The sequence below is a fragment of the Phragmites australis genome, chromosome 21, assembly GCF_958298935.1.
Source record: "Phragmites australis chromosome 21, lpPhrAust1.1, whole genome shotgun sequence".
Lineage (NCBI taxonomy): Eukaryota > Viridiplantae > Streptophyta > Magnoliopsida > Poales > Poaceae > Phragmites > Phragmites australis.
In genome coordinates this window covers 1413491-1435340 of record NC_084941.1, presented here as the reverse complement: position 1 = coordinate 1435340, position 21850 = coordinate 1413491, and the positions used below count along the sequence as shown (strand labels likewise).

The following is a 21850-nucleotide window of genomic DNA, read 5'->3' as shown; positions in this document are numbered from 1 at the left end:
TGCCTGTTGCCCCACAGGAAACGCCGGCCGCAGTGCGCCAACCCCCACGCGAACTCGGCGAGCTGAGACGGCGTCATGACCGTGATGCTGCCGAAGTTGACGTACACGACCGAGCCCGTCCCCCGGGCGTCCAGCCACTGGAGGCAGCTCGCGTCCTCATTCCAGAGGTTGCCGCCGATCGCGCGCGGCCACCTCCGGCCGCGCCGCAGTCTTGTCGAACGTCGGGAGCGGGCCGATGGTGAACATGCACGGGAAGATGCAGCTCCATCGCGTCGACATAGCTCTCATCTACGGCATGTGCAGTGACATACGTAAGCAAACGATTCTTGCTACTTGCTAGAGTAGTAGAGTGCGTACGTCTGTGCATGGCAAATACAGCATCTGTTCTGCAAGAAGCAATCTTCACTCAAATATACGAACATAAATTCTACAAAATTGTCGGAGATTGCTATTACAGTGCTGCATCATACTGTAAACTTTCAAGCTCAGATAAATTCAGAAGAGGGAGAAGCAAAAACGAGAAATATGCAAGGAGGGTAGTCGTTATTTGAAATGTTCGCCAGTGTGCCCGCCGCCGTGCCGTGCTGCAACCGTTTGGCGTAAACCATGGCTTTATTTTCGGGCTTGGGTGCGTGATAGGGACACTATCACACTACGCGAGCGCCGGTGCATCCGCCTCCTCCGCGCGGCATCTGCTGCACCGGGCACTGGAGCATTCCCTGCCCAGGTGCAGGGCCACGCCGGCGCTTATGCTCTCCAGCGTTGAGTTCCACCCGCAGTGCATCAGGAACAGACCCACCGACGCGTGCGAGAGGACGAGCTCTTGCGGGCACCAGCTCGCAAGAACTCCTCTTTCTTTGGTGTCGGTGGCGAAGTCCTCCGGCAGCATGGCGTTCTCGCCGGAGACGAGGTCCGGCCTGATGACCCACAAGAACGTCCGGCCACAGCGCGCCAGGCCCCACGCGAACTCGGCGAGCTGAACGGGGCTGCGGGGGTCATCACCGTGATACTGCCGAAGTTGACGTACACAACCGAGCCCGACTGCTGGGTGTCCAGCCACCGGAAGCAACTCGTGTCTTCCTTCCACAGGTTCCCGCCGATCGCCTCCACGTCGCTACGCGCCGCTTTAGCGAACGCGTCGAGCGGGCCGACGTTGTCCACGCACGGGAACTCTGCTCCAGCGCGTCCACGACGTCCTGCTCCAGCGCGTCGTACGTCTTCAGGATGACACCGCGAGCCTTGCGCGCGTTCTGCGCCTCGCCGCCATCGAAGTTGAGCATGACGTCGTCCCAGCCGGTCGTCCTAATGAAGCTGGGGATGCCCTTCAGACGGATGCCCGGCATGCTGGGGATCCAGTCGATTGCAGTGTCAAGGTACCCGTTTCATCTAAGCAATGTGCAGAACAAGCCAATAACATTTTAGTCTTGGATGGCTCGTTAATTTCTATCTGGTAATCTAACTGAAATCATCAGATATAAAAATTCGTGAGCAGGCACTGTACGACTCTCAAGTGCTGCAGCATTACTACCCTCAGCTGTACGGCCCAATTTCCCCTTCAGGACCGGAACCATATCAAGTCATCTGTGAACAGTAACAATGACTTATTCGTGCTACAGTGCTGTTATAATAGAAGGAACAGTACCGATGTAGATCCCTCGTTACAGTAAAGGTCAGATCAGTACAGCAATTCATGAACAAAATCACTATTCACTCTCTCACGGGCCACTGTTCATTCTGCTGTTCGCGGCTGACTTGCTCTTCTAAATCAGAGGATCTGGTTCCGGACCGGAACATGGTTCTTCATGACCACCCTACCAACACATGGGGTACATGCCCGGCTTCTCACCGATGCAGCAACCTGCACGGCCACCGTTCTTTCAGCAGCCAACGGCGCAGATTGAGGGTTCTTTCCCGCCAGAGCCTTGGCTTGCCTGAAGCTTGGTGAGTATTTTTATACTCTAGATAGGTACAGCAGTTTGTATATGCAAGCTGCCTACTGGTGGACAGGTGTAGTGTGGTCTCACTCTCGATCAAGGATTAAACACCTTTCTAGTACTCAAAGGTCAAAAGCAACTGCACTGATCTGCTCTTCTTCTTTTTTCTCAATAATACATCAAGTTCTGCTGATCGAGTAGTTCTTTTTAATATCGAAAGAGGATGACACCGCATTAACTTTAATCCTTTTTATTGGAGAGGGGAAGAAAACAAACATATCTTACATGCAAGATAAAATCCAGACCTTTCATACCAGAAAGTTCTGGGGTAGCACACAGCATCACTAACAACAAACGGGCGATCGTTCGTTCTTCACTCTCTTGCTATTACCCGCAGGGAGCGCTGCAACGAATGAGCCTGTGGTAATGCTTTTATCTCTATTCTATGGACCAGCCGACTGTCCAGTCTATAAACAAGTACTAATGAGGAAGCGGGCCTATTCCATCTTAGTGTCCGTCCGCAAGAGGAGTCCTGTTTACATGCCAGTGAGTCCCTTCCAGATGGCTTAAAGCTCTCATATGCCTAGCTTTAAGCTCTCCAAGTACCTTCTGCCTTCTAGCTTAGCAGAAAAGTAGCCCTTGGTAAACTCAACACCATCTATCGCCCTGTAGTGCACCTTGCCTGCCTTCAGCAGCTCCTGAAGCGGTCCAATCGTGCAGAAAAGGTGGGCGCTGTGGAATGCAGCAATCGTAATCCTTTCCTTGTCGGGGTTTATCACTGCCCTGTGCTCAATACTCTGGTACTTGCCATTGGTGAGGATCTGTTGGAGATATAATGCTATAAAACTGATAGTTGATGTGATCAAGTGTAAACTCTGAACAAGTTAAAGCATTCATTTATAGTTACCAGGCAATTTTCTATGGAACATATATTTAGTAAAGATAACTACATGCACCTCAAGAATGTCCCCTATGTTGACGACAAGAGCTCCAGGCAAGGCCTGCACGGAGAACCAGTTGCCATCCTTCCTGATTTGCAGTCCTTCTACATCATTTACGTGGAGGAGGAATGTCATGCCAACACCATCCGTGTGCGGTGAGAGTCCTAACACCTTGTCAGCTTGACTACAGGGAGGGTAATAGTTGATCCTTACGCTCTGAGGCAGCCCCTTGAAGGGACCAAGGAGCGCCTCCTGATCAACTCCAAGGTTGTTGGCCATAAATTTGAACAGCTGTGCAGATACATTTGCAAGTTCCAATGAGTACTTATCCAGTGTGTCCCTAGAAAAGAGTAAACATCAGCGACAAAAATGGCCTCCAAAGCTTAAAGAAAAGGCCTTCAAGGTTTCTTGTATATAGCATTCACGTAAATGCACAATTTGAACAAAAGGATGTAGTGTCATCCATGTTGAATAAAATCTTGAGTGAATTGCACAAAACTACAAGTATTGTGCTATTTGTAATACAAAACTACAAGTATTGTGCACTAATTTAACATAAAACCCGATTTTAATTAGATTCACAAAAAATGGTCTTATGTTTATTAAAAAAATCCTAGAACTTTTTGTATGTGTTCCATAGTCCATGTTCAACTTATTTTAATTGAATTCACCCAAAAAATCCTATGTATGATTTAAACTAAAATTATCCAAAAAAGATACTTTAATAACTCCTAAAAATTGTTAGAGCCTCAAATAAAATCCCAAAAATATGGGAAAATTCACTAATATTCTTATTATGTGATGGGATAATTTCTAAAATTATCCACATCCCTATGTTACATGGTGAAAAAGTGAGTTCCTTTGTAAGTATATAAATGGAGCATTACAAAGTAACTCACTTTTTCATCATATAACCTAGGTCTGGAAATAATTTTAGATATTATTTCATAATATAAGAAGAATATTAGTGAATTTTCCTATATTTTTGAGATTTTATTTGAGGCCCTAACAATTGTTAGGATTTATAAAAGTAGCTCTTTTGAAGAATTTTAGTTTAAAGTCTACACATGATTTTTGGGTTAGTCCAATTAAAATGGGTTGCACGTGGATTATAGAACATATAAAAAATTCTAGAATTTTTTAATAAATATAAGGTCATTTTTTAGGTGAATCTAATTAAAATCGGGGTTTATGTTAAATTAGTGCATTACTTGTAGTTTTGTGTTACTATTCACAATACCTGTAGTTTTTTTGTTACAAATAACACAATACTTGTAGTTTTGTGCAATTCACTCTAAAATCTTTGTCTACTTCAGCATAAAGCATGGTTTAAGATTATCATCTAGCCAATCACAAATATGACAATAGCAATAAGCCTTGGAAAGATACCTTCCACGTTGGCTTACAGAAGCAATTCTCTAACTCCTGGTGTTTACCTATTTTAGATAAATTTTGTATGATAAAATCTGGACTAGATGAACAAACCTAGCATCCAATTGTTACGGACATGAAGGGTGAAATTTTCTTTAAAAGTGGTGGTAACTGAGTGATATAAGATAAATTCACCTGAATGTGGAAGGTTTTGTAGGCCAGAAGGCCAGGTTCCTTTCCTCAATAGGCCGTGTGGCGAGGAACAACAAATCGACCCAGTCCAGCTTCTGTTCCTTAGAGAAAACAAAGTGGTGGCCAAACCCTTGCATGCCATTTGGTGCAATCGCCACTGCCAACTTTTCTTCCAGTGGAAGGCTGAAGAACTCTGCGATGTCAGCCTTAACTTGCTGCAACAGCCCTCCATCCACCCCATGGTTCACAAGCTGCGAATATCAAAGTAATCTCATGAGTTTGCTGTGATTAATGCGAACGGTGGTATGACATTATAGAGATGCCCCTTTACTTTTTAAGTGAAAGAAGAAATATTATCTGAAGTGAAAAACTTAAGTGTATAATCATCACTGGAATAGACAAAATTACATGGTATATTGTGACAAAGACAGTGAGACAAAAATTTTGGTTAAGGCATATAAAGGGTGCTAGTCTGCCAGAACACAAACCTGGAAGAATCCCCAATGCTCACAAGCAGATCCCAGCTTAGCAATCTCCTCCTCAGAGAACTCGGGGTTGAGCAATCTTGACATATCTATCATCGGCAGATTATAACCCTCGGCATCAACGATGACAGCATCAGCCTTAATCTCATGCCTGACATACCTTTCAGGAACCTCACCAGTACTACGGATGGTGTCTGCAACAACCTGAACGCTCTCATCTTGATCGACGAACTCCACTTTCATTTTGTCAAAGGTCCCAGCCATCCTCCCTTGTTTTCCTTGATGCAACTAGCTTGATGATTTTAAGACAATACTTGCCATCAAGTTGTATGATAGGCTGACATAGATCTATTGAGGCAATACAATAAACAATTCAGAATTCACATGAAAGTCAACACCACGAAAAGTACATACTGAAGAATTCAAGATTGCCAGCTAGCTCGACAAGTTGCAATTTCCTAACAATCTAATTTCAAAGGAAGCTACCTGATAAGTTTATACAATCTGCTTACACAATACAATTAGTGATTGGTAATGCAAGTCAAATCCACACACAGTTTACACTTTCAAGTGAAGACTTTTTGTAGGTTGGCTATAACCATAATATCTGTTCCAGGCACATATCAATATCTCAATACCTCCTGCTTTATCAAATTACCTTTTGGGGGGAGTAAATTATACATACGTCCAGGAACTTCTGTATCAGTTGCAGAGAGCCCGAGGTATTTGCAAAAGCAAAAGTTTGTTTATGTCATTAGTTGTATCAGTATACTAGGTGATTAGCAAAATGGCTCTGCCCTCCTCCGTTAACAAAAGATGATTTGTTCGAATCCTTTTCTTAACCTTTTTTCAAAAAAGAGAGGAATTCCTCCCTTCAGATTACCAAAGCAAGACTGTCATCTTCGGAGCCTATTTTAATCCAACTCTGAGTTTCTGCTGGAGTCTTGCGTCCTCGCACTTTTTTCGATCGTCCCGCAGGACTACACGGGAATACGGGATCCACCTGAACAAGCAATGAATCACAAAGCAACCCATAAACTTACCGTGACATCTCATTAAGCTAGGTGCCATTTTTTCAAGTCATCCAAGCCATGCAAGAGCTTAGTTGTCATCTCCAAGAATTACCAAAACATGCAAACTCCAAAATAGTTACACAAATCATGCTAGAAATGAGGTTAGGCATCAAGCATAAATAGAAGGAAGATGCCCCTTGGCCAGACACCATCCTCATTTGGTCAAGGCCAAAGGTGAGCTCATCTCTCTCTCTCTCTCCCTCTCTTCTCTTTATCCTGTGATGATCATGAGTAATGGCTAAGCAAATGTCATGATAGGAACAAGGTTGCGGAAGGGGATCCAGGGAGAAATATCATGGCTAAAATTAAGCACAAGAACAAGTTAATAGACAACATGTTGCTCTCAGCTTAATTAAGGACTAAACATTATGCTAATGTTATTTTAGCTAAGTTCATTCGAGCATCCTAGCATCATCGAGCATATCATCACATCACAAGCATCACAGTGCATACAAGAGACATTTATATCAGCATATGCATCATTTCAGTGCAATTATGCTAGATTGGGGAAAGATTAGGTTCGGTTTAACTAAGGACAGAAGATACCGAACTAGAGGAGGAGCCGAGCTCCATGGCTAACGGCTATTGTGGTTGCCGGAGTGGCCCTCATCGTCTCATGGTCGACAGCAGCGACATCGAAGTAGTCAAGCCATCACTGGCGTTGCAGCGGAGCAAGGCTCTAAGGCCGAGACCCACCGTAGCTGATGAAGAAGAGGAGGTGGCTGGCAATGTCAAGCACGGGGAACAAAGGAGCTCCTTGAGCTCCATTGTGGCCACTGGCGCTCAGGAAGCCAACCAACAGAGGCTGCAGTGGCTCTAAGGCCCTACAACCGAGGACAACCATCGAGTCGGGGTAGAAAGAAACGAGCCGCAGGGGAGGAAGAAGTGTGGCCAACGGCGATGGGATCCTCAAGGGATTCCCCAACCACGACAGCTGGAGTTCGAGAAGACATCCATGGCGATGGTGACTAGCAGCTAAGGTTTAAGTCTATCCAGCTGCGGGTTGACCTGAGAGAGGAGAATGGCCAATCCGAGTGCTAGCATGGCGGAGGACCACAAGGAGGACGCGCCGGCGAGGAATCGATGGCGAGGAGGTTGACAGGGTGACCAGAGTGGCACAATCGACGCGGCCGACGTGGAGGAGAAGAAGGCGGGTCGAGTTGGGCGAGAGAGAAAAGGTGGAGGCGATCGACTGGGTCGATCGGGTCCCGACTAGGTCAAAAGGCGGCGGGAAAAAAGGCCCCGCAGCCGGGCCTTTACCAGATCGGCCTGGTCCGATCGAGGCCAACAGAATGAAGCCCAATGGGCCAATCTAGGTTGTCCCAAGGATAAATGGTGTTAGGCCTTAAAAGGTTACGGGCTAAACCGAGTTGGGCCCTATTGACCAGCTCAGATTAGGCCCAAAAGGTCGACAGGTGGGCCTGTGTTATATTGGGCCATGGGCTAACTTTTGGGCCAAACTCAGATCCAAACCTTTTAAAAAATATTAGATTTTTCTGTTATTCTTTGTTGAGTTTTATTTTCCCTGTTTTGAAAATAGGAGCATTAAAAATGCAAAATTAATTTCTTTAAAGCTGATTAAAAATATGGAACTAATTTTCTAAACATGGATAATTGTTTAAAATAGGGAAATATTGTTTATTGTATTTTGTTCCCAACTCGAGTTCTAAAAATAATACAAAGATCCTTCTAAAGTCATTATATGACTTACCTAAGGTTCAGAGTTATGACCTTAAGACATAATCGTTTGTTCCTTAAGTATAACCTTTAGAGAACATCATCTCATCAAATCCTCCGATTCCATTTTTATGCATTGGACAAGTCACGAAGTAGCAGATTTTGTCTGATTTCTAGCACTCTGACAGCTTTACTGTCTCAGGTAAGTCCCAATTCTTGCTCATATTAATGTTATATCTTGCATGAGTTTTGCAAAACCAACACTACAAAGAGATCAACTATATAATCAATCTGAATCTAATTAAAGCTGACTAATGACTATAGAACGTGAGGTCTTTAGACCTAGATCGAGTATTAGTGAGGCGATGCTTACCATGCTCTGCTAGCCTTGAAAGGCTCACTAGTATCTCATGTGTGATTAAGTAATTAACCCCATGTGTTGATCATCTAGTGTCATAATTGTGCATTAATCACAAACCTGATTGAGTCAGGCTTTGTCCAGTATCACCTGTTATATTGCTGCTTAGTAAATATATGCAAGCCATTTCGCATGTTGGTGATCAGTAGACTTGCTCCCTCGTTAAAAGTACGGCTTTTGACTGTGAACCCTATAAAGGTTAATGCAGTCGCGCGACTCACACGACGCTGGCAAATATGTCACACGGCAGTGGATTCAGCAACTCAACCTGCAACAAGCATACATTCGTGTCAAACCAGCTATCCAGCACCCCTGTTGGTATCACTTCCACGAATGCAATAAGCAATACCCAAAAATTGAACAATGCACAGGCAGCGCATATCTGTCACTTCCACGAGTACAACAGCAGTACCCATACAATAAATAAAAGAACGATCAAGCCATGCTCGCGCGTCACAACCATCGCTCACAGCCTCACACCAAATCGGTCGAAGCATTCGCAAACACACATAGTAACATTCACACCATAGACCGCCGATGAATTTAAACCACACCCAATTTCTTTCCCAATGTATCCATAATTCCATACAGACTAAAAGGAGGTTCTAAAATATTAATGGCTATTCTACAACACGGAAGAGTTCTTCTGTCCGGTGCAGACAAAAAAAGGAAACATGATAAGGCTAATAACTTAAAGCTAGTTTATAACACATCTGAATCCTTGTGCTCCGATAGAGCCTTTTACTCCGATTCTATCCTTCTGCTTCCATACTCGGCAAGCTACGGTTATGTACAAAACGGAGAGCTGTCTCGCCAAAAATAGCACTATGGCACCTTTTCTCAGCCATGAGCTCTTCCTGTTCCACATAGAAGTTTCAAAGCAGAATGACCATCACAGAAGCAATAAATAAATTAATAAATAAAATGGCACCCATAAAGTAAACTAAGGAAACAAGTAAAAGAGATACCTCTTGACGAAGGACCTCTGTAAAGGCTCCTAGGACCCTTCTCGGCAGGAACTTTAGAAATTATAAGAGAACTTTGCAGACCCTCCAGTAACTGTAGCACAAAACATTGGAAACAATAACGAATTTTGATATGTAGGTCATTTCAGGCAAGCTCCATAACATAAGTATACATCAAAAGTCCCACAGCAGGCACGCACACAAGCACTAGTCGTGTGTTTGCATATGTGCAAGCACACAGAGAGAAACAGGCAGGGAAACAAGTCTCAGGTGGCACAAAAATGTAGTATTAAGAAGCTGGATCTCCAAATTATAAGTTGTGTGACATTATGAAAACACTAGATTAACTACAAGGAAACAGAATTTCATAAACCAAGTTATATTTCCTGCAGAGTAAAAAATTAACGCAAGAACGTATAGTTTTAACATTCAATGACAGAAGTGAGCCCAAAGTCAACATATAGAATACAAATATGTTGCAAGATGCATCATAGATATAGTTCCTGTACTTACCCTTGAAGTTGGTTGAATTCGCCGGTTGGATCTCCGGGGTTCACCAGAATCAGTAGTAGTCCTTTCAGAAGTTTTGAGGTTACTTCTGTTCAAGTTGTCCACAGTAGGAACATATTTCCTTTTAGTTCGATTAGTAGTGTGCACATTCTGCTTGGAAGTAGGAACAGTTGATGCAGTTTGCATTTCAGAAACAGAAGGGTCTTCAGTTCTAAGGCCAGCACCAAGCGCAGCTTTGTTTTTTTCTACAGTGGGCTTATCAGAGGTTGATGCACTTGACATACTTCCCGCAAAAGCAGAACTCCTTTCAGAAACACCAGAATTTGGGACAGACAAGGGTAAAGGATCCTTGTCGGGAACACTGTTAGCTGCAACATTCTGAGACTTTGAAGATTTAGGTATTCTAGACCTCATCTCGCCTACCCTCCTTCCTCTCTGATCAACTTTGGAAGTATTGTCCCGTGGTCTTGGCAATTGTGGCATAAAATGTTTCGCAAATCTGTTAGGTGCATTACCCTCAGAAATCTTGTCAGCTTGGCCTGCAACATAATGTTTGCTTACTTCCATAAACTTCTTCTTCTTTCCATGTTTTGGAACACCATAGACAACCTTTGATCCTTCTTTCTGTAATCCAGGCCGCTTGAATGCAAGAGCATCTGTTTTATTCTCAACTACACTCTTCCCAATGTTGAAAATCATGTCCGTCTGAGACAAAGCCAGTGGCTTTGGCTCCTCTGGCTTTTTTGCATTGTTGGTACTCTTGTCGTTAGGAGGACCTCCTGCTCCACCACCAATAGGTAGATCGCCACCTGCTTGTTGCAGGCCTGTCCTTCGGCGTTTCTCAAGAGGTGAATCACCCTAAGATCATGGGATATTGTAATTCAAATATCATTGTGCAAAAGTAGCAGTTAAAACATCATAACCAGAAAAAAAAAATAACTAAGTGTACAAAGTAAAAGCAACCTTATTAGATTTAGATTTCATTTCTCTTGCTCGGGACCACGCTGTCCACTGGCCATCTTTCCAAACAAGTGATGGACGAAGATTCCAAGCATCAACAACTAAAGAATCAGCACCACCTCCCGCTGGAAACAAATGAACAGAACAAGGTTAAACTTCAACGTAGATCATAGATGGCAATATAGCAGAATAAATGACTACAAAAAATAATCAACAAATGATTAACCCTATCAAAATTTAACAATATCGGCTTCAGCTCAGAGGAATGATTGCAATGCCCAGTCATATGTACCTCATTGGTTTTATTGAAGGCCTTCGTAATTCACATCTTTTGCATAGAATTGTAAATCATTACTGATTTGAAAAAAGGACACTTCACAACAAAAAATCAAACAAGTGCTTCCTTTTTTATCCCAGATATTTGGAAGTTTTCGGTTGCTCGTCATTTACACATTTTTCTTATGGTTACAACAACAACAAAGCCTTTGTCCCAAGCAAGTTGGGGTAGGCTTTTCTTATGGTTGTTACCACATAATAAATTGCTGGCCAGTAATAACTTGAAAAGGCAAAAGGTGGATGGCCCGTCATGCTTATTTATTCAGAAAAAAGGATCCATCATGCAAATTTTCATTGGCTGTGGTATTGCTAAAGTTGTTTGGAGAGCAGTTTCTGATCTTAGATGAAGAGGTTGGGACAAATTGTGAATCTAGTGCTTAATGGTGGGTCAGTGATCTACATTTCCAGAACATTAAATGTACTGAGTTGCAGGTACTATGCAGAACTATTGCACAGATGCTCAAGCAATGGAACTTGCTATGCCTGGCCCTCCAAATTGCAGATGATGAACCAATATACTGGGACTTCGGGGAGGACGGCCTGGACTTCCCCGTGGATTACATGGCATGAGGCTAAAGAACAACTCAGGTGGCTGGCCTGTAGAAACACCAGCGATGCTGATCAACAATGCTGCATCCAGGGGTGCAGACTGAAGAAGGATCTCAAAAGCCGCATCTTCTATTTTGTTAAGAACATTCGATTATTAGAACAGTTTATTTATTAACCTGGTTTGACATAAGACTAGGAATGTATTATGTAGTTTCTGCCAATTTGGAAATTCACAGTGTTGCCGTGCGCTGCCCCTTTGGTATTGTAGCTGAATGTTATACCGCTGCTCCAGCTTTTAAGTTTCAGTTTCACCAAAAAAAGGAACTGGGAACAAAATTCGGTACACATGTGAAGGACACAATCAGGTAAAAAAAAGAACAATGGAAGGGGGAGACTAAAATTACCAGAAAATTGTACAACAAATTTTGTTCCATCAGCTTCATAATTCTGAGCAATAATTCCCTCTCGCCAACTGTGGAAATAAACAGGCTTCAGATCATTAGTTAATAACAAAAGGATACTGATACTGCAACAGATTGTAAAATTGTAACAAGCGGCAATTTAAGCTGTAATTCACGTGATTACAAGCAAGAAGCAACGAAAAAAGGACAGCGCAGCTAATTGGATATAGGTGATATTTTAGAAATTTATATAAATAGCTTGGGAACTTACACAAAACCTCCAATTAGATGGAGGTGGGAAATTAAAACCAGAATCCTGAACAGCTAAACTTCAATAGCAAACCCAACTACTCTAAGGCACCTAATGCATACAAACCCACAGGAAAATTAGGGAATAGAAAGGGAAGAAATTTGGTCGCAGATGCAAGTAGACGAATTTACCAAAATTTCCTGTTTCCCTACATTCTCACATCAAATCTCACTTGGTTTGAAGTTGCATTTATGGCTTATTCCCCACCTTATACCAGACAGCTCACATGGGACTGACATAACCACAGAAATCATGCGTTGTAGAATTGTTTTAACACCCCTTTTAGAAATAACTGTGAGATACTGGCTCTACACATCTCCACGCCCTTCCCCTTCTCGAGTCTCTTCACCTAATACATGAGCCCCGTCATCACGTGACGAGTGACGTCTGCCAGGGCATTCTTGACATCGGAGAGAGACGTGCCAATGCTGCCGAGGTTGTTGTTGACGTTGGTGAAGCCATCCTGGAACTCCTTGCAGAGCAGTGCTTCCTGCTCAGAAAGAAACATCTTGAACTGGTTGCTCCCAGTACTAGAAGCCATGGTTTCTGATACCAAGTGGTCACATCCATGGGGAAGTGACCGGATTGGGTAGGCGTGGGAGGTCTCTGGCTGCTCCTTAGCCAGTTTCCTGCCCGTGGTGATGGAGGTGATGCCTGGGGGCATCAGTTGCAGCAGGGAGATGAGGCGTCGGCAGCAGGGAGATGAGGAACAGAGAGCAGGAGATGAGGAATAGACTGATATATTGCTTAATTCAAAAGGATGTCGACTGCTATATATATATAGACCCTGACCCTAACAATCCCAACTAAATCCGAACCAAATCCAACTCTACCTATCTCTTTCCTAATAGCTTGAACCAAATCCAACTCTTTCCAATCTTACCTAATCCGAATTACCTAACTTATCTCAACTTCTAACTCTACTTTATTTCCTTCCTAATTTATCTAAACCGAGTATCTCCTCAATATGTCGCTGCTGTTTCCTTCCTTTCTTGTGCGCCCTTCCCTGTTTTCCTGTGGTATGTGATCCCACGCATAACACCCAATAATATCACAACCATATTGTTCCTGACTAGCAAATATTACAGCACCTTCCCAAAATAATGTAAAGAACATTGAATAGCATACCTATCTTTGACCCAAGCATCTACATGATCTCCAATAACCCAGGAACAATTTCCTGCAGTTTCCCTACGACGCTTCCTAGTTTTGAATTTAGAGAGGGTAGCAGGATGAGCAAGGCGTAATTGAGGCGCCTTTTCACCCTCTTGTTTAAATGGCACCCATTCTTCGCGAGGACCAATTCCTGAAAAAGATCAGTTAGTACAAGACCTAACTAGCATAAATGTTAACAATTAAATTAGTATAGCAAGATGTGAAAAACAAAAAAGGTAAAAAAACATGATGCATTGTGGAAGGAGCATATACAAAAGGTTGACATGTGAATCCATGAATGGATACTAGTACCTTCATTGTGGTTGTCATAGCTGATGAAAACACTACTTTCATTTATATCAACAACCTTGGCAGAAAACCAAGCTACTCCAAACCCACCCTTGTCAGATAAAACCTGTCAAAATTGAAATGTTATAACATTCTAACAGGTTTCCTCTTGAGAGTTGGTGTGATAGATCAGATTAGACCACAGCAAAGCTGACAAATACACATACAGATAGGGAACATGTGAAAACTTGAGGACAGCATGATCAATTTGGAATGTATTAATGTAAGCCGTCAAAATGCTTCATAAATTTTGGTGTGATATACATGAAGCGTACAGATTGAAAAATAACATAATAGATTTGTCATAAAAGTATTTTATACTATGGTTTTTATAATCATTGCTAACATATTAAAATGAAATGGTCAAATGAATAACATTCTATGATTTTGTTATCATTTTTGCTATATTGATATGGATATAATTGGAGATTGTGTCTCTGTATGAAGCGGCTATTTGAAAACAAGGGAGCATATCAGTATATATCATGATAAAATGGAGTACATCACATCGAGAAGAAAAGGAATAACAAAAGGTAGTTCCAGAATCCAGAATTATTCACGCAGCACACTATCATCTTGATCATGTCGAAAAGGAGAACGGAGAACCATATCCAAGCCCCCAAAAAAATCAACTGACCTCAACTGCAGATCCCTTTTCAATGCCATTCCAGATAATGCTTATTGGTGCTATATCATTACTTTTACCATCAAGCGATGTGGTGGTGGGAACATCTTTGACCCCATGTCCTGCATTAGCCAAACAAAACTAGATCAGCTGGAAGTGAATGGTCTTGATATGCCAAAAATCAATTGCAACTTTACCTGAGTGCCTTCCATCTAGCTGCAATTCTTTGCCACTTGAAGATGGCTCCGAATTCAGTAGTGCTTGATCGTATTTAGGTTTCCGGCCACGCTTCCGACCAGGTTTTTTTAGATCAGCAGGCACATCTACCTCCAATGTTTCTGTTACTGGATTATCATTGACACTTCCAGCTTTCTTATTCCTTGCTTGCTCAGACTTCCAGTATCCATCCGGACCAGCTTCCAAAAGCTCACTTAGAGTAAATGGTAGAGGTTCACCCATTCCAATAATGGTTCCTGCATTGAACACGGCCTCTGCAGCAAGCTCTGCAGCTTTCAGTATGGCATCCAAGTTTTTTGCACGTTTTGCAGCTGCAGATGCCTCTTCAACCCTCTTTCTAGCAACCTCTCGTGCCACCGAAACGATGGAACCCGGGGCATGACTGTTGTCCTTAATTTTCCAAGACGACGCCGGTGTTGAACTTGACAAGTTATGTGGATTGCTATTGACATTAAGTTTACCAGCTTCATGACTTTGCAAGGAATTGACAAATTTAGAAGAGCTAAGAGCTTCCTCTGCCATCATTTTTGCCTGCAATGCAGCCTCCGACGCCATCTTGGCAGCTTCTGCAGCTGCCTTTGCAACAGAAACTGCTGCTTCAGCAGCAGCTGCAGCTGAGGTAAGCTTCTCTTCAACTTCTGGAGGTACCTTGTTTCTTGCGATTGTGGATAGGTGGCTCCATACGCTTTCTTTGTGCCTAACTGCCTCCATAGAATGCATACTTGCACCTTTGGCTTGTCCTGCTGATTGTTCTATTGCGCCACGGATCTGTTCTGAAAAGATGATTCTTTGCTCAGCATCCACAGTACCAGTAATCTGGTAGTTAGGCACAGAGGTGATCTGACCTGTGCTAGAAACAAGCTCGCTGCACAAAGCATTGCTTGGGGAATGAGTAGATAAGGTGAAGCCTGCTGTATGCTTAGCGGCAGGAGTAAAAGACGCTATGTCCGTTTTGAGCTGAGGGGAAAGAATGACAGCTTGCTGTTCTGGACTTGCTGAAGCTTTTTTTCTTTTTCTTGGCTTTTGCGATGCTGTTCCATGCTTAGAAGTAGATGCTGGTGCCTTCTGTTTTTCCTCATGTACGACTGCTGATGGAGGAGAAACAATAGAAGGTGCTGGACTGGGAAGAAACACCCCAGGTGAAACAGCATGTGAAATGGATATATTTTTGGAAGATGCTCCCTTTGTAGTTTCATTTGTAGGCACAGCTGGTTGCATCGATGAATCAAATATTAAGTTTTGTGGTGGAACCAGCCAGGGCACAGGACGTGGACCAGGGCTCTGAGGATACCAGGACGCAACACCAGGAGAAGGCTGCCTCATGTGTGAATTATATGTAAATGCTGGTGATACAGCCTGGCTAAACTCCAGATGAGTACCTCGTTGCAGGTTAAATGCAGAACTACCAAGAGGCGCATTGAAAGTTGGCGAGTGCAGGGCTACAGCAGAATGTGCTGGCAGCACTGTTTTGCCAACTTTTTTGCTAGCTGGCGCAGTTCTAACTGTTGTACTCTTACTACCTTTTTCAGACACACAACTACCTGCAAACTCAGCTGATCAGAAAAATTTAAGAAAAAAAGTTATATATCATATATGGTGCCACTATCATCTCACATACTTACCTATACGTGAGCTTGTGGGGGTCTCTAAGCCAGGAAAAATTGGTTTCTGATACTGAAATCTTTCAAGAGCAGTTCGCCAAGCTACCTCCCATGTAGGCTTACCAACACCTACAGTTCATTTAACACAAAATTCAGAAGATAAATAAATAAAGAAAGAAAGAAAAGGAGCACATTCAACAGTGAAAACAGACTAACCAGGTTCTCCAAAAGCTGCCAACATGTAAGCCTCTCCTGGAGGTGTTCCTTGGCTGCACAAAGAAAAATAACTTATGTTAAATCATACATTTGCCAATAAATAAGTTAAGAGAATTAGAACTCACATAAGAGCTCCATAAACAAATATCTGTGCACGTAGCTGCAAATGCTGTGCATCTGTGAAAGGTAGATTAGCCAAATCTGCAGAAGAAACTGAAATATTTGAGTAAGGTAAATTTGATAGTTCTGAACTGTTTGGACATAGGAGGTTTGCATACCAGAGCACTCAGGGGTTGGATGCTGTTGTGACTGCTCAGGCGGTGAACTTTTAGTCTTAGTGCTGTCGCCAATATTAGAGTTGTCTGAGGCCCCCCCAGCACTTCCATTCACTTTCCTTTCTGACAGCTGTTTTTTACCAGCCTTCACAATAGATGTTTTTTTACTATCATCAATGGTATTCTTCAATGAACTTCCAGGGTGAGGGCTTTCTGTGGTTACCTAAAATTAGGATACAATAAACAGTGTTAATAGGTCACACCTAGCTAATCCAAGTGCTGGGTGTGTGTGTGTGTGTTAATAGGTCACACACACACACACACAGAGAGAGAGGGGGGGGGGGACCTCGGTGCTCTGAGAAGCTTTGTATCTGGGGAAAGGGCTCCAAGCAGGGCTATGAGCTTTCTCAGATACATTTGGTTGAGCGCCCACCTCAAATGAGAAACTTCTATCATCTCCTGCTGAATTAGTATCCTCAGAACCAGGAGTAGGTTTTACATATCTGGTAGAGCATTGTTTTGAGCTCTGGGTAGCATCAGCTAAGGCTTCACTATCTTTCGGATCCTCAGATTGTTCATCTAGCGTCTGATGAACCATAGTGTTGCTGTCATGTCCACCTTCTTGGGGAGAGGGCTCAGTGCAACTAATTACTGAAGGGGAATCACATGTAGCATCAGAGCAGATTCTGTCTCCGTTCCCAGGTTCTAATAAGCTTGAGTCTAGCTTGCCTTGGGATGGAACAGTACCAGGACTATGATATGTATCATGACTTAAAACTGTATCTGTAGCCAAAAAAAACATGTCACTCTGTATCAACTACAATTATTCTGACACTTGTTTTAGCTAGGCTTAACATGTATACTTAAAACAGGAAAACAAGTGATTAGAGTACATAACTCACACTATAATAACTAAAATAAGCCTTAAACTTGAAAAACACCTTCAAAGAGCTTATAAATTTAATTGAACATATTGTAGATCTGGGACATATTAGGGAAGACATTACACGGCTGAGTTTGGATTGTCTGCTTCTACATGGTGAATGCATGGAAGACCATAGAAGTGCTAACTTTGAACGTTGTAATATCTGCTTATCCATGGTAAACACACGAAAGAAAAAACTTCATTGACATTGTGCTAGCACAAACAACTTACCTTGCACATGTGCATTCAAATCATCCCTTGTATTCAGTGGAGTTTCTACAATATTTTCAACAGCCTTGTCAGTTGAAATGCCTAATGCGGATGGTGTGACTGGATCTGTATGATGTTCAGATTGTATCGAAGGTCCGTCATTCTGGCATTCCTGTGAATAAGCATCTGGATGGTTGCCTGAATGAAAATCACAATATTATCAGTTTTATAAGTAAAACAAGCTTGAAATGTAACGTGCATTACTAATGCATACAATAATTTAGAAAGACGCCAACAATTAAAAATCGAGATCATAATAGGAACGGGGACAAGGTTCACCTGATTTATCCTGAGTTTCTCCTGTGCTCAAACCACCCAAAGAATTAGCCTGCTCCTTGTATTCCGCCTTTTTTGCAGCAGAAACAGTACCACTACAGATAACATTAATGTCTGAGTTCACTGACACTGCTGGCAATTCTCCACCTGGTTCAGAGCCAGGAGAAATAACATTGTGGTCTTCATCTTCTAAAGCGGGTTTAGCACCTTCCTTGAATGAACCCTCATAATTCATTGTGGACATTCTCGAATCCTTCTCATCAGGCAAAGCAGCAGAAGAATCATCAGGAGAAACACCTCCTGAACAATCATTTTTATCCTCTGAATTATCGGGAGTGTCAGTAACAGTGGTAGACACGATATCACTTCTTGAATTGATAAATGGTGCTGACATTTTCTCTTGAGGCCCAGAAGCAGTTAGGACCAAACATGTGTTTTCAGGCTCCTCTGAAGCAGGCGTGTCACCTTCCTTGAATGACCCCTCATGATTTACCAAGCGAATGTTTGGAACCTCTGAAGTATCCAATTTGTCAGCTGAAAAATTATCAGGTGCAGTACGCTCCGAAGAATCAAACTTATCTTTTGATGTACCAGTAGCACCTGTTGCATTTTCCTCGTGACCACTTTCCACCATTTGCTCAATATTTCCTGAAACTGCTGACATTTCCTCCCTGATTGTCTTTTCTTCCATGGCACCACTTTTTAGGTTATCAACAGAATCTTGATGGTGCTCCAACACTCTAAGTTTTGATTCATCACCACTGAAGATGTTTGTACTATTGGCCCAAGCATTCTTTGTTTCTTCAGGAACACCAGTGGCATGAGCAAAGTTTTTTTTGGGAGATTGAATCATCTTGCTGCTTTCAGTTGACAAAGAAGTAACAAGATGAGGATTAGAATTTCTCGTGTCTACCTCAGATTGGTTAGATAGAGCAGAATTGGAACCAATAGCAAACTCCTTAATGAGTTCATTGTTCCTGTCAACTGAACTTTTCAAGCCTTCTGCTGCATGTTGTATTGGTGGAAAAGATGGTTGCAGAGTGCTGCTGACTCTATTACAAGTATCATCATTCCTGTGCAGCATCTTAATCGGATTCGTAATGGCCTCTAGTAATCCGTCAGAACTTTCTGACAGTAGAGTTTCATTGCTTACTTGACTGGATAACTTCACAGCGCCCAAAGGCTGACCAGTACATGACAAATTTTGCAATTCATGTAGTCCTCCTTCGACTTTATTTTCATTGATATGACAAATCTTTGAATCCTGAGTAATACTGACCTCAGACTCTTGATTATCTTGCTCAAAGTGGTATGAATCAGTGACATAAATGTTCTCAAGTGGAGCTAATTCTGGAAAAGGTTCATTATTCATCTTCCTAGAATCTACTTCAGCTGAGGGTACACTGAGTTTGTCCAAAGAATGGTCATCATGAACCACCTTGAAATAGCCGCCAGCAGCTGGGCAGCTTTCTGATGTGTTGTTTGAAGAAGAGGACAACTTATCACTTACAATGCACTTCTCAGCAACAGAATCCAACACAAAGTTCGAGTTCCTATCTGATAAAATTGACCCTGCTGCCTGTTCAGTTTTCTCGTCCATCAATAAAGGTACAAAATGTTCAAGCTGAGGTTGGGTGCTTGAAGGATTGTCAGTCATTCTAGAATTAGTGTTCCGAGAACCATCAGGATCATCTGTCATTCTAGAATGAGTGCTCTGAGACTGATCATTCTCAGTTGGCACTACAGTGCCATCTGTTGGAGAGTTTCTGGATTTAGGCTGCACGTTGGATGCATCAATTTGACTGTTCATACCACTAAACTGAAGATGTGCATCACCGTCCATGTTATCAGTCATCTTATTTTCTCTCACTGATTTCAATAAGATTTCCACAGATTCTGTAGATGTCGCCTCTGACCAGACATTATTAGTCTTAGAAATGGAGCAAGATTCAGCAGCACTAGAACTAAAATCAACAGCGCTACTTCCAATGGATAAAACGTCAATCCAACTACTCTCATGCCCTTGTACGCTGAAAAATACTTCTGAATCTATCAAATTATCAAATCGAAGGTGGCCTTGTAGTTGGTCATCATCAAGTTTTGGCAGTGCAAATGGCCGCAAGCCCGATGGGAATTTGCTATTGTCTTCACCAGCTAGTTGAAAGTTTTGGCTCTGAAAATCAGTATCATCATGATCCATGGGTGTATGCCTGCAAAATGGAGACACTTGAAACATAGAGACGAAGTCCCAACAAGAAGTTAAACATCAATTAGCAACTTAGGAGCAAGCTAAATATTTGCTGGAGTATCAATTTTACATATACCACGATTCATATGTGTGTGTTTGAGGGAGATAGAGAGGGAGAATGTTTTGGGCGGGAGGGGGCAGCATTTAAGACAACTCTACAAGACCACCACCTAATGCCAACTAATGAAGCTTGCTGTATAACAAATAACCGCCACATGCACACATTTAAATCATAATGATTGTATGACCGTTTAAAAGTGCAAATTCTACATGAAAAATACACTCTGCTACCAAAGCATCCTCTATCAACTAAGATCGTACCCCTCCTGCACGAAGAATAGAACTAACGTGCGACACTTTGACATCAGCACGCTGGGTTTGCTAGCAGCACTACACTCCCAACAAAGCATCCCTCTCTGCAAGCAAAGCCGCAATTTACCCCAGTCGGATTGAAGTAAGCCACCTCGCTAACCCCTTGACTGAGTCTGACGGCGCCCCAGAAGATGCTGCTGAAAAAGCTCAAAAACCCTAATTCCCAGCGTCGAACAGGAACTCGCAACCACACCATCGAAAACATCCGAACACGAGACGGCTCAGCCCAAGCGCCACCCACCCCAAACCCTAGCCCGCCGAGCTACACGCAACTGGACGGAGTAACCCACCACAAGAGCACCGCACACTGCGACACCGAAGCGAGGCGCGCCGAGTAGGGGGAAAAAATGGGGAGAGGAGAGGTCAGGTACCGAGGGGGATTCGCCCGCCCTTCTAACACCCTCCATCCGTGAGCGCAGTCGTCGGAACCCTAGATCCTGCGGGGCGGCGGCTGCTGCTCATACCCCGGCGCACGGCGCCGGAACCCTAGCTCCTGCAGAGGCGGGGGCCGAAGCGGCGGGAAAGGGCGAGGGACTCCGACGGTGGTCGGCGGCGAGGCGAGGGAAGTGGAGAAGGGAGCGAGGTGGAGACTGGAGTCAGCTTCAGACGAGGAGGAGCCGGTGGTGGGTGGGGTTTGTGGTTTGGCTGCGCAGGAGGTACCACGCGCCCCGGGCAGCACCAGACGGGAGGGAGGTTGGGTGGGGGGCTGGTCGGTTCTGTGTCTGGGCGGTCGCGAGTCGCCAACAGAAGACTGGGGGAGTGGGCCCATGGAGCGTGACTTGCAGGTGGTGGCTGTTCCGTGGACCTGGTCTGTGAACCTGCTCACTAGCAGCTGCTCCAGGCCAAACCCTCGAGTAGGCTGCTTGGTGCACGAACCGGGTCCAGGAACAGAGATATGCAGAAATGTGCGGTGGACCTGTGGGCGTCAACGAGCCATTCTGCGCTTTTCTCGCTCACGACTCCCCCGAGCGAAACGTCTCGCTCTCACACTGGAGTTTTTTAATTTTATATTTCAAAAATCAAAAAATTATTAAAATAGACATCTATTTGAAAAAATGTAAAAATATACTACTATCGCCTGTTAGCCTGTTAGAAGGACTGCACATATATTTTAATACTCTTAAAATTCAGAACACTATCAAAATAGTTATAAAAAATTCAAATATATATATATAGTGTA

General features: G+C 43.2%; 2 protein-coding genes and 1 pseudogene across 3 annotated transcripts; all 3 read right to left on the bottom strand.

Moving 5' to 3' along the window:
• Positions 1-522: 522 nt before the first annotated feature.
• Positions 523-1379, bottom strand: LOC133904001 (7-deoxyloganetin glucosyltransferase-like; annotated as a pseudogene).
• A 1081-nt stretch (positions 1380-2460) lies between these two features.
• Positions 2461-5236, bottom strand: LOC133903649 (2-oxoglutarate-dependent dioxygenase 11-like). The gene is made up of 4 exons (XM_062345084.1): positions 4927-5236; positions 4442-4689; positions 2891-3215; positions 2461-2755 (listed from the first exon to the last, which is right to left on the bottom strand). Exons 1-4 carry the CDS (start codon positions 5185-5187, stop codon positions 2510-2512), a joined length of 1080 nt encoding a protein of 359 aa, XP_062201068.1. The 5' UTR covers positions 5188-5236; the 3' UTR covers positions 2461-2509.
• Positions 5237-8629: 3393 nt separating this feature from the next.
• On the bottom strand, positions 8630-21375 carry LOC133903048 (uncharacterized). 2 transcript variants are annotated; one of them, XM_062344392.1, is made up of 17 exons: positions 21042-21375; positions 18054-20260; positions 17736-17912; positions 16926-17362; positions 16583-16802; positions 16430-16505; positions 16305-16357; positions 16110-16217; positions 14448-16028; positions 14263-14372; positions 13590-13692; positions 13251-13428; positions 11816-11883; positions 10530-10651; positions 9570-10424; positions 9060-9150; positions 8630-8948 (listed from the first exon to the last, which is right to left on the bottom strand). In XM_062344392.1, exons 2-17 carry the CDS (start codon positions 20248-20250, stop codon positions 8932-8934), a joined length of 6393 nt encoding a protein of 2130 aa, XP_062200376.1. In that variant the 5' UTR covers positions 20251-20260; positions 21042-21375; the 3' UTR covers positions 8630-8931. The 2 variants fall into 2 exon arrangements, with proteins under 2 accessions (XP_062200376.1, XP_062200377.1); XM_062344393.1 differs by having other exon boundaries at positions 16926-17230.
• Positions 21376-21850: the final 475 nt, after the last annotated feature.